Source organism: Juglans regia, chromosome 16 (genome assembly GCF_001411555.2).
Source record: "Juglans regia cultivar Chandler chromosome 16, Walnut 2.0, whole genome shotgun sequence".
NCBI lineage: Eukaryota > Viridiplantae > Streptophyta > Magnoliopsida > Fagales > Juglandaceae > Juglans > Juglans regia.
In genome coordinates, this window is record NC_049916.1 from 1,364,359 (window position 1) to 1,382,691 (window position 18,333).

An 18,333-nucleotide genomic window follows, 5' to 3' on the forward strand; every position below is an offset into this window, starting at 1 on the left:
TCATGGCGGCGTGAGAGGGGCTGGAAATCGAAGGGTGAGATCGCCGGCCGAAGGGGAAGAAAACAGTAGGGGCGGTGATGGCAATGGGCGGCGCACGACGGCGCTGTGGGTGGAGGCGAAAAATGAACGAGGGAGAGAAGGAAGGTGTCGCGCGTTCGGGGAGAGAAGCAGGGGAGGAAAAAGAAAAGGAAGAAAAAGAAAGAAGGGAAAAAAGAAATGAGGAAAAAGAAAAAGAAAGTGAAAGAAATGAGGTCCAATTCTCACATCTTGGGTCACACAAATGATCCAACGAAAAAGATTTTAAAACAGCAAGTTAAATAAAATAATTTAAACATAGTGCTTAAATGAAAATAAAATAATTAAATCCAACAATAACTAACTAGAATAAAGAACAATTTAAATAATGAACAATAGTTAATAACAAGAAACACATTGAATTAACAATTAAAAATCTTAAAATAATATAATATAAATCATCTAAAATTTAAAATAAGAAAGCCCCTAATCTTAGTATATGCAATAATTTACTTAGTCAAAATACACGTAAATATGGGGTATCACAGTTGGTATCTATGGGTTCTTGACCAGAGATGTGCAGGTTGTGTTAATTGAGTTTGGTGCATTTTTTAAAGATTTACGTGCTAGAACGTTGAATATAGAAGTTTTGGATTGTATGGAACTAGAAATTGCATTAATATTGTGTAAGTTTGAGAGATTTACCCACCGTCATTTTTCGACATCATGATTCATTTACCCGTTCATTTGCCACATAAGGCTCGACTTGCAGGACCAATCCAGTACAGGTGGATGTATCCCATTGAGCGGTTTCTTGGAAAATTGAAATGCACAGTGGGTAATGATGTCTATCCAAAAGGATAAATTGCATAAACATATATTGATGACGAGTGTCATACATTCTGTTTCAAATACTTCCACGGCATTGACACAATGTTTGATCGGCTGGAAAGAAATTTTGATGTTGACCAAGCAAGACAACGGAACGGATTTTCTATATTTTCTCAACAAGTACGTCCACTTGGTGCTTAGCGTGGTTATGATTTGTGTGAAAAGGAGTTCAAGAAAACTCAGTGGTACGTGCTAAATAATTGTCTAGAGATAGAGAATCACTTGAAGTAAGTTCAAATTAATTGTTAATTAATCATTGAATTTACTTATTAAACAATTATACGAATATACTTATTGTTGGTAACTTTTAATTTCAGTGATCATATTAACGTGCTCAAAGAACTGAGAGTACATGATATAGACCAGAGACATGAACAAGAGTTCCCGAAATGGTTCGAACAATGGCAATGACATTAATACAGATGTAATTTTGCACTAACATATTTAAAATAGAGATGATTGTTAACAGTTGAATGTTTATACTTGATTTAATATGTAGGTTGTATAAATGCATATGAGTAATCCAAACGATATATCAGATGAACTATATGCACTGGCACGTGGCCCCTCGAGATGTGCTGCTTGATATTTTGCATGTATTTCTCAAGGAAGTAGGTATCACACAATTAATCGAGAACTTGATAGGAAAACACAAAATAGTGGTGTCCTTGTCGAAGGGAGTCATGATGGAGACACTATTGATTTTTATGGAGTTATTGTAGATGTAATTGGAATGAGATATGTGTGGGAGCTTGTGGTTTATATATTTAAGTGTGATTGATGGGATTTAAGCAATTCTCGAAGGGGAAAATGCCAGGATGAATATTTTATGAGTATTAATACGTCAAAAAAATGGTATGAAGATGATCATTTTATTTTGGCTTCCCAAGCATCTCAAGTATTCTATTTAAACGATCCTCAGTTAGGAAATCAATGGCAAGTAGTATAAAAGTTTTCTCCTAGAAATATTTATGACGTTATCCCTGAGATAGAGGGATAAGATAAAGAAGAAGATGATCCCTCTACTCAAGAAGCATACCAAGAGAGTCAACATGCCTTTAACTTATTTGTGGATTTGAATCAGTATTAGATGATCCCATTACATAGGGAAGATATTGAAGCTGAAATAGTTGATGCGACAGTTGATTAAAGTATTAAGTCATCTGAAGTATCTACAGATGATGAGAGCGAATCTATTGATGAAACTGATACAGATGATTGACCGGTTTTATGTTCACATTATACAGTATCTCGCAATTATGCCACCAAAGAGGAAGGAAGTTCGCATCCCATCTCCACCTGTTTCTAGCTCTCCATCTGACTCACTATTAGAGATTGACTCTATGGAGCAAGATAAATAGCTAATACTCATTTTTTCACTTAAGATATATGATAATTGATACGAGGTAAATAACTAACATTATTTTATAGCGATAACAATACAATCTTGTCACGGACGAGGCACTACTAGAGGCGTGACGTTAGAGAAATATCGTAAAGTAGGTAAGATTAAGGTTAACATTCCTGATGAACATACCGGAAGCGAGGGACAACAAGCAGCTTGGCTTGCATCGCATGTGGGTGCTCCTACACGGACTTATGCACATTTAGCTATGAGTTCGTGGCATAAAGTCCAACAAGATGTGAAAGAGCTTATAAAGAAGTATTGTTTGGTACGTAATATTTAAATAATAAATTTATATTGATATTATTTAATATTCTAAATGATAATATCTTTGTGTATATACTTTTTCAAGGATGACTTCGAACTAAATTTTTGTCGGAGAGATGAGCGTAGGACTGTCGAAGAGCTAATATGTAATGCATTCTGCAAGTATAAAGAAGGTGTCACGAGCATTACAAGAAGTATGAGAATAAGGAAGATGCACGCCATCATTCTTTTTAGGATGTTCGGCCTGAAGATCAATGAGAAAAACTTTGCGACATGTTTGAGGATCAATCATATAAGGTAAATTAAATGAATACTTTATATGTCATATTTGTAATTTTCACTTACTAACTTTTACAACTTCTATGCAGGAGCAAAGTTCTATAAACAAAACGAATAGACCGAAATTGAAGATTCATCATCATACAAGCTCAATATCTTTCTATCGCCTCTTTAAAAAATTGGTAATGAACTTTTTTTTTTTTCTATATAGTTTGTTTTTAATATTAACTTTATATATTAACAATGTCTCTTGTAGAAAGAGTCAGACACTAATTATGATCTGATAAAATTATATGCTGCATCACATACTAATAGTAATGGAGAGTGGACTCATCCCGATGCTCATGAGAATTATGTAAGTATTATAATTTCTTTTAATTAAACATATTTAAATTATTGTGTCAATATTAATTTTATATGTTGTGTGTAGGATAAAATGGTGACCCTTCGTGCTGAAGTTGCATTAGATCATAATTCATCAACAAGTGATGTTGAAATTTTTACACAAGTTCTGGGTCAATGTTCAGGATATTTAAGGGGTTTGGGTCGTTGTGTAAAGCCTTCAGGTTCTTCATCAACGTCAAGCACTACTATCATTGCGTTAGATAATGCAAATTCTAGGATCGAAGAATTGATGGCAAAACAGCATGAGTTAGAGGCTCAATTGACGAAACAAGCAGACATGGAGATGTGCTTAAAACAACAAGAAGATCAACAAAGAGAGATGCAACTCCAAATGCAAGAACAACAAAGACAGATATAATTTCAAATGCAGATGCTTATGCAACAATTCAGGCCTCCAAGTAATTAATTTTCGTTTGAAGTGTTTTTGTATATTGAACAATTATATATCATGTACTGATAATTCTATTAGTATTTTATTTATTTAGATTAGTTTAGTTTTATTTGTATTGAACAATTTGTAACGTATTTTTGAAATATAAATATCTATTTAGTTTTAAATTAGTATTGTCCATGAAAATAATAACTGTTTAAACTCTCATCAAACGTTCGAACATATATTAATCGGACACAACCATTCGAACATCACATGTTAATGTTCGAACGGTAAAAAAGTTGCATGCCGTTCGAACATGCAATTCACTATTTACATTCGATCGTTACTTTTTTTGTTCGAACGTTTCTTCATGTGTATTTAGTTGAACGGACTGGTATCGATCGACTAGACATGAAGTACCCGTTTGAAAAATCCCTCTTTGTTTGAACGTTATTTACTTCGTTCGAACGAATTTTCGAGACGAATTTAAATCGTCCTAGAAAAAAACCATTCGAACTCGATCAAATGGTCTGGCTCAATTTCGTCCTAAAAAATATTTTTTGGAACGAATTTGTGATTTTATTCTCAAAATACCTCTTGAAATAGTTTTATTGGGACGACCTTGGAACTTTTTTTTTTTCCGTCTCAAAAAATATTTTGGGACGAAATGCCAGTCTAAAAGACAATATTTGTTGTACCAATATTTAATTTTCGAGAGCTCCAAACAACAACTTGTAATGCGAGGACTGTCTCAATATTTAACATGTTTTTCATGTGGATGACTTGGTCATCTCATCTCATGAATGGAACTCAGATCAGAACGTTCCTCGTCTTGTAGGTCAAACGATTACATGCACATGATTCGGTGAAAAGGATTCATATAATATATCTTCGATCTCCGTGGATAGGAACTAGCAAGTATCTCACCATCTCCATTCACACTGGGTTTTCCATGCTTCTACATTGGAAAAGGAAAAGACCCTCATAACCCCCTAAATGTACTCGAATGTGCATCTTCACCCCTATGTGTAGCTTCACAATTTATTTGCTTATAACGAAAGTTCATAGATAATGCTATATATAATCTTGTGTACGAACTCCTTGGTCAACAAATTAACACTTAATATTTTAGTATAATCTTATTACTAAAAGAAAATCAGTACTGGTTGTGCTAGCTGTCACTGTGTCACATCACATGGAATCTCACATTTTCGTCAACTTTGCGAATTAAAAATTTTACCCAGTTCTGTATATTAATTAGCAAATTGCCTTTTTCAATCATTTTGATTTGCTGGGAAAGTCCCCAAGTTTGACTTTTCCCATGTTACAGTAACACGTTTAGCTGGCTGGGTTGACTTGGGAGTAGTTAAGTTTTTATGGGTTGTTACGAACCACAATATATGCTAAAGAAAGACTCGAGTACGGGGATAAAACAGACTAATGGCGCCAATGCTATTCGCTCGCTCTTATCTATATATTTGTCAGAAGATAAAGACTTATGAGTACCATTATTGTTCATCACTTGCTAGCTTCTGCATCCATCTTCAATCTTGCATGCAGCTCATTCCGAAGTGGATGCATGCAGCATCTAATTAAGGCACTTCCTGTCACTCATTTCTTTAATCTAAATCCTCGTCTTGTTTCCTCGCTCCAACTTTAACTATAAGTTCATTTTCTACTGATCTATAAATCCGCATTGTTGGATGAAGTTTTTTTTCCCTCAAATTTTGCATGTTTGGCTATTACTATGCATAATGTTGATGAATGAAAAATCGTACAATAGACCAGAAGGGGAAAAAGAATCATTCTCAATCCGTTGAGACGATTTAGGCCTCGATCCGTTGTTGTTTGGAGCTCCCGACAATGGTGACTATTGTTACTCAGGTCAGACTACGTAATTAACATTCTCGGCATTCTTCCAATCCCCTAGGTATTATCACAGCTTCTAATTTTATGATCCAAGCAATATTACTAATTAAATGTATAAAATTAGAAAAAAATAGAAAAACATAAGTTAAAATAACAAACATGCCAAAATCAAAATAAGAAAAAAATAAAAATATATATAAATTCTTTCTTAATCATAAATAAGTAAATAAATAAAAATATAAGTGGACATATTTAATAGTCATACTATCATTTTCCTATATTAATGAAATGATACATGCTACAACATATACGGCCTTTTGCGGCCACTTGATCATAGTTTGACCAAGTTTTTGGTCAATAAGTCTGCAAAAAATTTATTCGCGTGGTTGATCTAATATTCTTTCTTGAAGGTGGCCGGTAACTTTGATTTTTCCCTTTGTTACAGTAACACGTTTAGCTGGCCGACGTTGACTTTTCACTATTATGTATTTTATAATATTTATATATATATGTATATATATATATATATATATATATATATATATATCAGAACATAATTAAGACATGATCACTATTGTTCACCACAGCTTCTGCATCTTCAATATTGCAGCTCACTCGTAATTTGATGCAGCATCTAAGGCACTTTCTGTCACTTATTCATGCTTTAATCTAAATCCTCTTCTTGTTTCCTCGATCGCTCCAACTTTATGTGCAGGTTCATTTTCTACTTTATAAATACAAATTGTTGGATGTAGTTACTTTTTTTTTTTTAATTATGCATCGATCTCTCTGGCTATTACCATCCATGAAGTTCTTTATAAGTACTACACGAGTTTTTATATTATTAAGTCTTTTATTTTTTTTTGCTTCTGGGCTGCATATTATATGACAGCGTTCATATGTTTTCCATTTTCTAGAAGTGCACCAAATCCGGAATTTCTGGATACTAAGAGAAGTTCGCGGTGTTGAAAGATTGGGACTTTGTAAGCTTTAGTTATGAGTCGTCGTTGGAATTCTCAAGGAAGCGGGCGGGTAAAGTGAGCATCTTCTTCTTCTTCTTCTTCAATCTTAAAAATGCTATTTATCCTACTGTTATCTTTTGACATGAAAGACAAAAATTTGTAAATACTTTTCTACCCATGATTTAGTAAATACTTTTCATGTGGTTAAAATATTTTCGTGTGTATATGAGTAATGTTACATATAATTATAGAGTATGCAAGTACTGTATAGTCACTTTAGAAAAGAGTGCTATTCATGTGGTTTGAATAAGAGTCTCTTGGAAAAATGAGGTTTATTATTAAAAAATTATTTTTTTTTTATGTAAATTCTGTATTTATTCACTTTTTTCAAAATGATTATACGATGTTTACATACTCAAGACTTCAACTATCATTTCACATATACATATATTTTGCTGGTCAGCGACGTGGATATTGAGCGGCAAGCTCCCAAGAATGATGGTACTGGTTCAGATAAAAAGACGACAATAAAAATGGCAATTGGGCAGGCCGTCAATTACCCTTTGATGATAAAAATTATTTCAAAAATGAAGGAAATCATCTCAAAAATGCCGTGGTGGTTCCAGTACTTCCATTGGGATGTGATGTTTTTAGTGTTGTGCGTAGTTACAGTAGCAGTGGACCCTTTGTTCTTTTATCTTCCTGTCATCAACGAGGCTACCAAATGCATTACTATAGATACCACTTTGGAAATCACTGCTATTTGTGTGCGATCGTTCCTGGATTTGGTTGCTTTTGGGAATTTGGTTGCACGCAGGGATTACATGATGAGTTCAGACTACGTAATTAACATTCTCGCCATTCTTCCAGTTCCTCAGGTACCATGACAAACTTTTCTGATTCTAATTTTATAATCCAAACGATAATATTACTAATTATTAAATGTATAAAATTAATAAAAAAATATAACTTAAAAAAAATTAAAAAAACACGCCAAAATTAGAATAAAGAAACTAGAAAGTATAGAAATTAAAAAACAACTCAAAACATAAACCAATATTTTTAAAAGAACATAAGAATATAATGTATAAAAAAATTATATATTAGAAAAGAAAACTAAAAAATTGCTAAAAACATAATGAATAGGGTTTTCCTTCCAATTATGTTGGAGGAAATTTTATTAAAAAACAAGTGCTTGTTTCTCATATGCTCAAGAGATACATATCAATATTATAACCTAGAAGATATTTGCAACTGTGAATTATGCAATCTACGCATAATCGCTTTGAAAAAAGTGAATAAAACATGAGATTCATATGAAAAAGAATTAATTTTTTAATAATAGATTCCACTATTTTTCAAAGTGATTACACGGCGTTTACGTACTTCACGGTTGTATGTAGAATTACTCATATTCTAAATGGGTTAGTTGGAAGAAAAACTTCCTCCCAAAAACTCTGTCCTATCATAGTATATTAAATTTTCAATTAATAGAACACCACCAAAACACTAGACAAGGTAATATAATATATAAGATGTCAGAAGTTCATGTTATTTGAATGTGAGAAGTTGAATATGATTTGTTTGTATGTTGAACAATATTAAAAACATTGTTATTATTTTTATATTTTTTAATGCTAAAATCTTGGACTGTTCATCTGGGTTCCGGCCTGGAAACCGGGTATACCCGGACCAGGTTAGCTCTGGTCAGACCCAACCCGAGTTTCGGTTCCGAGTTGAATCCTTTTTTTTTCCTCTGCATAAAACCTTCCAGAATGCCTTTATTCTTTGCTTTGCTTCCCCTGCTTCATGATATATGTTTTCCAATGCCGAAAAAAAAAATACAATCTCAGGGAAAATAGTAATTGTGTTTGAATTAAGAAATTTGAATTAAGAAAGGTCAACAAATCTGGAAACCAATCAGCTACTGATTCAGACCTTGGGCCATGTCGAAGAGCACGAGCTTTATCTGCAGTCTCTGTAAACAATTAGAAATATAAAAGAAATGAAGTTTGGCTCAATCAATTACCAGTTGGTCGAGTGTATTCATATATATAGATGAGTACAGAGAGTTTAAATTACATTATCTAGATAGATACAAGATTTCAAATATTTAAACATCTACTAATAGAACTAGATAACTAGATAACTACATAATACTTATGAAATTTGCAGTGATTCACTAGATAACTATAACAACAACTAGGTAACAGCTGTAACAGATTTATCGGAGCTAATATGTCTAACATCCCCCTTCAAGGTGATGGGAAGATCTTGAACCATCAACTTGTCACAAAGGAGCAAAAATCTAGCTAAAGTGAGACCCTTTGTAAAAATGTCTGAAGGTTGAGCTGTTGTCGAGATGTAACCCGCTTGTATGTCTTTGTTAAATATCTTCTCTCTGAAAAAATGATAATCGACCTCAATATGTTTGGTACGAGCATGAAATACGAGATTAGAAGATAGAGCCAAAGCACCAAGATTATCTAACCATAGACAGGGAGCACTAGTTAGTGGTATTTACAGCTCCTTAAAGAGCATGCGAAGCTAATAGAGTTCAACCACAGTGAATGCCATAGACCTGTATTCTGCTTCTGTGCTTGATCTTGCTACAAAGGGTTGCTTCTTTGCTGACCAAGAAATAAGGCAGGGGCCAAGATATATACAATAGCCAGATCTGGACTTCTGTCATTAGGAGACCCTACCCAATTAGAATCACAAAAACCATTAAGTTGCAAGAAGCCCTTGCTGAAGTTGAGACCAAACTGTAAGGTGCCCTTTAGATACCGCAACACTCTCTTAGCCACTACTAGATGCTCAGTGGTTGGGCAATGTAAGAATTGGCACAGTTGGTTCACACTGAAGGATAGGTCAGGTCTGATAAGTGTGAGATATTGTAAAGCTCCCACCAAAATTCTATATTCAGTAGGATCATTGAGTGGATCCCTTGAAAATTTGGAAAGTTTGGAACCTGAGGTGCAAGGTGTGGAAGTTGGTTTAGCACCAGCCATCCTTGTGCGATTCAATAGATCAGTAGCATACTTTCCTTGATTGAGATGGAGACCTTTTGATGTTTTTGTGACCTGAATTTCCAAAAAATAAGAGAGGGGACCAAGGTCTTTGACAGCAAACTCATCACTAAGGTGAGTAATAAGATGATCAATGGAAGAAGATGAATTACTTGCAATTATTATGTCATTAACATAAATAAGCATAAACAGAAATGTTGTTCAAATGGAATGTAAAAAGCGATGTATCAACCATGGAGCCATTGAACTCGAGAGCAAGTAAGGCTTGTGACAGTCTCAAAAACCAAGCTCTAGGAGCTTGTTTGAGTCCATAGATGGACTTATGTAATCTGCACACATAATCAGAGAGATGAGGATCCTCAAACCCTTTAGGTTGTTCCACGTAAACTTCCTCTTCAAGAAAACCATGTAAAAAGGCATTGGAGATGTCAAATTGTTTGATAAACTAGTCATGATGAACAACTAATTTTAGTACCAATCAAATTGTGGCTGGTTTAATAATAGGGCTAAATGCCTCATTAAAGTCCACCCCATCAATTTGATCGAATCCTTTAGCCACTAATCTGGCCTTGTAATGATCAATACTCCCATTTGATTTTTGTTTGAGCTTAAACACCCACTTATTCCTAACAACTTTCTTATGGCAAGGTTGTGGACATAAAGTCCAAGTTTTGTTGGCTATGAGGGCATTATATTAAGCCTGCATAGCATCAAGCCAATGCTGGTTCTTCACTACTTCCTTATAGGTTTGGGGTTCAGAAGGTAAGTTGATGGTAGAGAGAGCTTGGAGAGGATATTTGGTGGAGTAGTAGAGATGGTAGTCTGGAAGTTGTTTAGGTTTGGAGGAGTTGGTCATGGATTGTGTAATGATTTGAATGGAGGAGGAGGCATGCAAATTTATGGTGGTGAGAGGAGTGGAATTAGGTGAAGGAAGTTGAAGATCAGGTGAGGAGGAATCAGGTGGGGTTTCAGAGATAAGATCATTATGAAGAGCAAGTGGAGAAGAAGCAAGTTGTGTTTCTAAGATGGGAGTATTATGTGGAGCAGGTGGGCTTGTATCATTGAGAAAAATAGACTCAGGTGGGCTTGTTTCATTGGGAAAAATGGGCTTAGGTGAGATAGATAAGGTGACGTATCAAGGGAAGAGGTTGTGACAGTGAATGTAGGAGGTGTAATAATAGGAAAAGAAGAAACTGAATTAAGAGATAAGGGATTAGAGAAAGAACCTGATTGTGAGGCATTGACAGAGGAGGGAAAAATATCCTGCAAGGGTGAGGAAGCAGCAGCTGGAGCCCTTGTATTAGAAGTAGGAAAATTCAATTCATCAAAGAGGACATGTCTGGAGATGTAGACTTTCTGAGAATTTAAATCCAAGCATCAATATCCCTTCTGATTTGAGCTATACCTGAGAAAAACACACTTGGTGCTTCTAAAGGCTAATCTGTGGGTGTTATAAGGTATAAGCAAAGGGTAACATGCACAACCAAATGTCTTTAGGTATGAGTAATCTAGTGGTTTGTTAAATAAGGTGAAGAATGGTGACTGATTGCTAAGGATAGGTGTAGGAAGCCTATTGATGACATATATGGCAGTGAGAAAAGCATTAACCCAGTAACATGATGGAAGATGGGACTGAGCTAAGAGTGATAAACCTGTCTCAGTGATATGCCTATGTTTTCTCTCAGAAATCCCATTTTGCTCAGAAGTATGAGGACAAGTGAGCTTATGTAAAATTCCATTGGTAGAGAGGTATTCTCCACCATTGTCAGTCATAATTTGTTTGATTTTTCTAGAAAATTGAGTTTCAACAAGTTGTTTAAACTTAAGAAAACAAGAGAATACATCAGATTTGAATTGCAAAGGAAACAACCAGGTAAATCTGGAAAAATCATCAATAAATATAACATAGAGTTTACATCCACGTACAGAATCAACTGGAGAGATCCAAACATCTGAGTGTATTAACTCAAGAGGATGTGTGCATCTGCTATTGGACTCGGGAAAGGGAAATTTGTGACTCTTAGCAACTTGACAGGATTCACCCAGATTATTCTGTTTTACAGGTCCATAAATAGGAAGCAAAGCTTCTCGAATGACCCTAGCAACTGTGGACTTAGAGGCATGAGCTAATCTAGAATGCCAAATATTAATTGGAGCTTTGACACCTTGTAATGCAGTGAAAGAGGAAATATGAGCAGGTTTTGGATTAGATTACTTGAGTTTCAACTTCTTGAGATACATGGGATATAGTCCAACTTCACTCTGCCCTTGAAGAAGTGTTTCCTTGGTCTGTAGGTCCTTCACAAAGAAATGAGATGATGTGAGCTCAAAGTAACAGTTATTGTCATTGCAAAATTTCTGGATGGATAAAAGATTAGAAGATGCATTCGGGCAATGTAAGATATTGTGTAAAAGAAACTTGTTTTTGGAGTTAAGAAGCATAGAAGAACCAGTGTTGGTGATGAGCAGGCCTCCTCCATTGCCCACTATGACCTGATCTTTGCCCTGATAAGGCTGTTGTTGTAGGGTCAAGTTGTCCAATTCAGAAGCAATGTGGTTGTTGGCACCACTGTCAAGATACCAAGGCTGCTCAACTTCTTGTGTGCCATGAGTGTGGGCTGCCAACTGAGCTGGTGGTTGTCGACCTTGGTAAGTAAAGTCCATCTTGTGATAGCAATCAAGGACTTGGTGGTTGTTTTGCCACATATTTGGCATCGTGGGAATTTGGTGGAGGTGAAGGTGCTGCTGGATGATTGTGGCTTAAGGGAGAAGTTGCTAGTGTTTGAATTGGCAGGAGGTTGATTATAGTTGGAAGGCTTCCCTTGCTGGGTGGGGTATTTGGATTTCTTGCCATGGTTAAACTTTGGTTTGTTTGTGAAGAAAGCAAACTGACTGCCATCACTGGGAAGGATCTTGTTTTGAGATTCAAGTAATTGCTCATAATTAAGCAATTCAGTTTGAAAATCCTCAAATGAAATTGGTTTGTCTCGAGTTGCAAAATTAGGAGATGTGATGAAAGGATGATAAAGGGAATTAAGACCCCCGATGACATAGGAGATCAAGTCTTCCTCATCAACAGATTTACCTGCTGTTGTGAGTTGGTCAAACCAGTTTTTGGCAAGGATAAAGTAATCAGAGCAGGTTTTAGTGCCTTGTTGCAATGTTTGGAGCTATCTTTTGAGGTGGGAAAAGCGAGATCTGGACTGAGGAGCAAATTTGCTAGCCAATGTATTCCATACCATTTTGGATGTTGTCAACCCATAGACTATGGAGAGGATCTTCTCACTGAGAGTGGCATTTAACCAAGCCAAAATAAATTGATATTTCTTCTGCCAAACCAAGTAATTTGGGTTGAGATCAGAAGTAGATTTCCCAGTGGAATCAAGAAGATATTGAGAGGGACAGATTTATGACCCATCAACAATGCTTAGTAAGTCATGGCTTCTAAGCACAGGAATGAATTGAGTAATCCAATTCAAATAATCAGTTCCATCTAGTTTGACAGAAACCAAAGAGGTAATGTTTGAGATAACAAAAGAGGGATTGGATGAGGCCATATAGGATCGAGTTGCGTAAGTAATTTAATTCTCTGATAGCAAGTTAGAAATATAAAAGAAATGAAGTCTGGCTCAATCAATTACTAGTTGCTCGAGTGTATTCATATATATAGATGAGTATAGAGTAGTTTAAATTACATTATCTAGATAGATACAAGAATTCAAATATTTAAACATCTACTAACAGAACTAGATAACTACAGAATACTAACAGAATACTTATGAATTCTACGGTGATTCACTAGATAATTACAACAACAATTAGGTAATAGCTGTAACAGATTTATTGGAGCTAATATGTCTAACATAAACTGTGCCAGAAATAAACTCAAGAAATGGTTTGGCAACCATGATTTCCTCAGATTCTATTGTAGACAATTGTAACTTGTCAAGCTGAGTAATAAATCTTTTGCCATTACAAAAAGAGAGAATGCCCACAATAGGGAAATACAGGAAAGTAAAACTTGTATGTTGAAAAAGAACAAATACTCCCAAGTAAAAATCGCCAGAGCATTTTACGGAGAGAGAGAGTTTATTATGAGCTAATTGATTGGCTTGCTCTCTTTTGGCTGTACTTGCAGCTGTCCTAGTTCCTTTTCTTGTGAACCTTTTGAGAGATCAAACTTATGGTCTCAATCAGTAGCTCACGGTGATTAACTGAAAGGAAAAAAAAAAAAAAATCGGGTGCTGGGTTGCAAAACCCAAATTTGGATCCAAATCCGAAACCGGAATCTAGTTTTTCAGATTTCGGACCGAATCAGAAAAAATTCCATCCCGAATAAACAATCCTAGTAAAATCAATTGTTTTATAAAGAGATTGTGGAAACTTACGTATTTAGATCTTATAGAGTTCATTACTTTTGCATAAACAAGTACGTCCTCCTCAATATATAGCTAGTAGATCTTACGTACGTACCTTAATTTTTATATTTATGAACAACAGGTTCTAGTGCCACTTATGTTTTCTGAAATGAGCGGTTCAAAATTTCGGAACATAAGGAGATTCCTAAATGTAGTTGTTCTTTCGCAATATGTGCCAAGAATTCTCCGTATCTACAGATTGTGGAGGAAAGTCAACGAGACTATCATCCTACCCAAAAGTATCCCCTCAACTACTAGTACTAGTACTGTTAAAGCAGTGAACGCAGAAGGGTACAAGAATATGATGAAGAATATCCCACCCAAAGGTTTTATAGTGATGAAAGGTGGATTCAATCTCTTTCTGTATCTCGTTGCCAGTCATGTACGTATGTTTAATAATATTAATTCATCATTTATTATTATCTCTACTAATTTATAATTAATTGCTGAAATATTAGTGGTATATATCTTTGATCTTCAGGTACTGGGTGCTTTTTGGTACTTCTTCTCCATCGAACGAGAGACCACGTGCTGGCACGTGGCCTGTGAGCCGCATCAGACAGATATTGGATGTATCGAGACTTCTTTCAACTGTGATGCTGGTTTTGGAAATCACACAATTTTAAATGATTATTGCTCTTTAGAAAAAAAAACAAATACAACTCTCAGCTTTGATTTTGGGATATTCCAAGATGCCCGTCAATCTGGTATACTGGCGTCCATGGATTTTCCACGAAAGACCATGTTTTGTTTTTGGTGGGGCCTGCGAAATTTGAGGTAACTTCGTAAACGTTACAATTTTTTCTTTTTGAGATATTTCAAAATATTTGTTTAATTATGTGACATGTCATCTGATCAAGAACCATGCATCTATCATGCTATCAGCTTGTTTCATAACACGTACATTGTATATATATAATCATACATGCATGCATTTTGTTCCTTTAAAGTTTCTTACGTACCCATTTTACAATGTAATCAAATATAATATATATTAAATGTCAAAGTAATAATTCAGCTACCTCAATATTCATTTCAACAATCTATTCAATATATATATATATATATATATATATATATATATTCATTTCAACAGTCCAGATAATAATTTGAAGGTAAAAAGACGTTATAAATTGTTTCTTTTAAAAATAATTCCTCGCTAGCTAGTCGGTAATTTCCATTGCCATATTTTCTTGTGCTTAGTCTATTCATTCTGCATATTGATCAGCTAGGACAGGGCCAAATCATGTCTAGTACTTCTTGGCTGGCTATCTATCCCGCACTTATGATCTATAAAGTACAGCATGATATCAAATTTAATATTTGGACTGGCTATCAGAAGAAAAGATTGAAAAAAGTAAACGAAATAAGAGAATATATATATATAAATATATTTATATAATGTTGTTGATCTTGTTGTTATTATTATATATAGGCCCCGAATAAGAAGCTTTACATGATTGCTCCAAGATAAAAAGAATGGACTATGGAGTCAAAATAAGTTATTATTAATTTAGATGAAAATAGATACACAAACAAAAAATCAAAGTGCATGAAAATCAAGTATACTTATCTTGTACAGAATGCTAAATCATGAAAGAAAATTGTTTTCACCCTGCATGCATCTCTAAATTAGATCTCATATGTCCATGCAGTCACATAAATAAACGGCTTTTAATTTGTATGTTTTAATTAAGGTGATCACTTTAAATTTTGCTTGTTTATTTTGAGCATATATATATATTAATATTTTCTATAATTATTAACTCATACATAGCCGTTTCAAATCTTGCAGTTCACTTGGTCAAAACCTTGAAACAAGTTCTGATTACTGGGAAAACTGCTTCACAGTTTTAATCTCGGTCTTTGGCTTGCTTCTGTTTTTATACTTCATCGGAAATTTGCAGGTTGATACTGATCATCATCAATTTTTTTTTTATTTTTTTTAAAGCAGGGCCTCTTATTATTTCCATATATAATTATGTCATGTCTATATATAATATATATGAATATCATGTTTGAATTTTTATAAACATATATGTGTAGAGGTCCTTAAATTTGAATTCTCACTCATTTAATTGAATATTCTATATTAGGTCAATAATTAAAAGAGTCTGATCACATCATGTGAAGGTATAAATTGAGTGATTAAATTCCCATATTGGATCTTTGGGACACGTGGTTTGACAAAGTACGTACAACGTGTTAGGCAAGGATATATGGTTTATGGATGATATATATATATATATATTATTTTTGTTATATAATTTGTATGTTTGTATATAATTAATTAGGTTGGGGGATTCTTTACAATATTCCAATTTGGAGGAAAATCTTGTACTAATATCAAGAACAACGTTAATTTCCTCCAAATTAAATTGGATGAAATTTTCTCGAACTCATTTAAAGGTATATATATATCATCATGTACGATCATGATAGTCTTGTAAATTTGAATTTTAAACATGTAGCAACAATAAATTAATCTCTATCTTTGGCTATTATTAACTAAAATATGGCTAGTCTAAGAATTAATATAATAATGTGAAAATTTATGATCAGTAGAAATCTAATCTTATATATATGAATATAGTGTGACAATTGATAACTGTTAGATGTAACTTATAATGAGTAGAAATCTTAGAAACTGATCAACATTATATATAATTATGATGTGACAGGTGTACATGCAGTGGGAAGCATCTAATGAGTTGAAGGAGATTTTTAACCGATCGAAGAAATCTAAGCAGCATGATAAGATATCTAAGCGGTTGGAGAACTCTAATTCTAAGCTCAAGTTGGAGACATATAAGCGGTACTACTTGACAGATACGGATGAGGAGGATAAGGCAAAGACCATTAGAACTAAATTACGTAGCATCGAGTCTTGGATAAGCACAATCGGACTCTCTTACCAGCTAAAACACATAATCAAGAGCTATGTGACACCATTAATACTCGAAGATCAAAAGAAAGATATTGATACAGAGAATCCATTCCCTCATCTTCCCACACCACTTGGAAGATTGATTAAACTCCATCTCTGCTTGCCCCTGCTAAGGACGGTGAGTTTCGATCCCCCTTCCTTTTATGCTTGACCAAACAAATCATTCAAGTGGCCTGAAATTTTAGTTATTTTTCAGTTAATTGAATGGATAGTAAGATGATGGATCGACGTAGTGGTTTAGTTATTTACTTAAGACTTACATTTAGAGAAATGTCATTTTTATAACGACATTTATTTGACATTATTCATGATCCTCAATCACACTAATTATTGTTATGTCATATTTTAATGGTTTTTCATTTAAATAATTTACTAACAAAATCACTTAAAAATATGTCACATCAATCAAAGATGATAAGTATGGTCACTAGATTTTGCATGATCTATTTTTTCGCATTGACCTGTTTGCTTCGAAAAGAGTACATGATGCACCAATGTCCATCTCGTAGAAGTTGGTATGTGTGTGTGTATATATATACATATATATATATATATATATAAATATCATGCTCATTGTTAATTAATCTTGTCGATTGTTTGTGAACATACAGATGCCAATATTCAAAAATGAAAGTGAAGAATTGTTGTATGAGATCACTTGTAAGTTTCTCAAGCAAGTGCAGTACAATCAAAATAGCTACATTGTTCGAGAGGGAGAACCACTAGATGCGATGATCTTTGTGGTGAAAGGAATTGTGTGGATGTATACAAGTAATCATGACGATAAAACTGACTGTCTTAAGAAAGGTGACATATTCGGAAGAAATCTTGTAGAATGGGTGCTGGAAACCCCCGAACTATCCGACCTTCCCTTATCGACAATGACACTCAAATGTCATACAAAAGTAGAAGCTTTTTGTCTTATGGTTGGCGACCTCAAGGATATGATATCTCAATACTGGTGGAGATTTAGTAAGTTCCGCCACATCACCCAGTCTGACTCGAAACAGTTGAAACATTTTGCAGCTTCATCCATCCAAGCAGCATGGCGCCGCAATGCCATCTTGCATCCTCATTAAGCACTTGAATGAGGTTACCTATTCTGCCCATGTATTTGGCTAATGCCGCCACCACCGACAGCTCCCCAAGTTTAGATAACAATATATATATACCACTTAATAATTAATCTAGTGTTATCAGATGCTATTAATGCTCTTTGTTGAAAGACAATATATAGTTTGTTCAAGAGGCCGGCTTGTATTATATTGTGGATTAAATACTGTACTCATTTTTTGAGTAGTTAATTAACTTGCTAGTCGCTTGATCTTAATATTGAGTTGTTAAAAGAGTAGGAAACCATAAATAAATATTTGCGTAAAAATAAATAAAATCGCTAATTATATTGCTGCACATTATCATGAATTTGAGAAAGGAAAAAGTAGATTCGCACCCTCAAATTATTGGAAATGTATT

General features: G+C 34.4%; 1 protein-coding gene across 1 annotated transcript; it reads left to right on the forward strand.

Moving 5' to 3' along the window:
- Positions 1-6,092: 6,092 nt before the first annotated feature.
- Positions 6,093-17,999, forward strand: LOC108981769 (cyclic nucleotide-gated ion channel 1-like). The gene is made up of 8 exons (XM_035686592.1): positions 6,093-6,219; positions 6,422-6,541; positions 6,930-7,344; positions 13,996-14,295; positions 14,395-14,690; positions 15,709-15,820; positions 16,595-16,978; positions 17,472-17,999. Exons 2-8 carry the CDS (start codon positions 6,501-6,503, stop codon positions 17,937-17,939), a joined length of 2,016 nt encoding a protein of 671 aa, XP_035542485.1. The 5' UTR covers positions 6,093-6,219; positions 6,422-6,500; the 3' UTR covers positions 17,940-17,999.
- Positions 18,000-18,333: the final 334 nt, after the last annotated feature.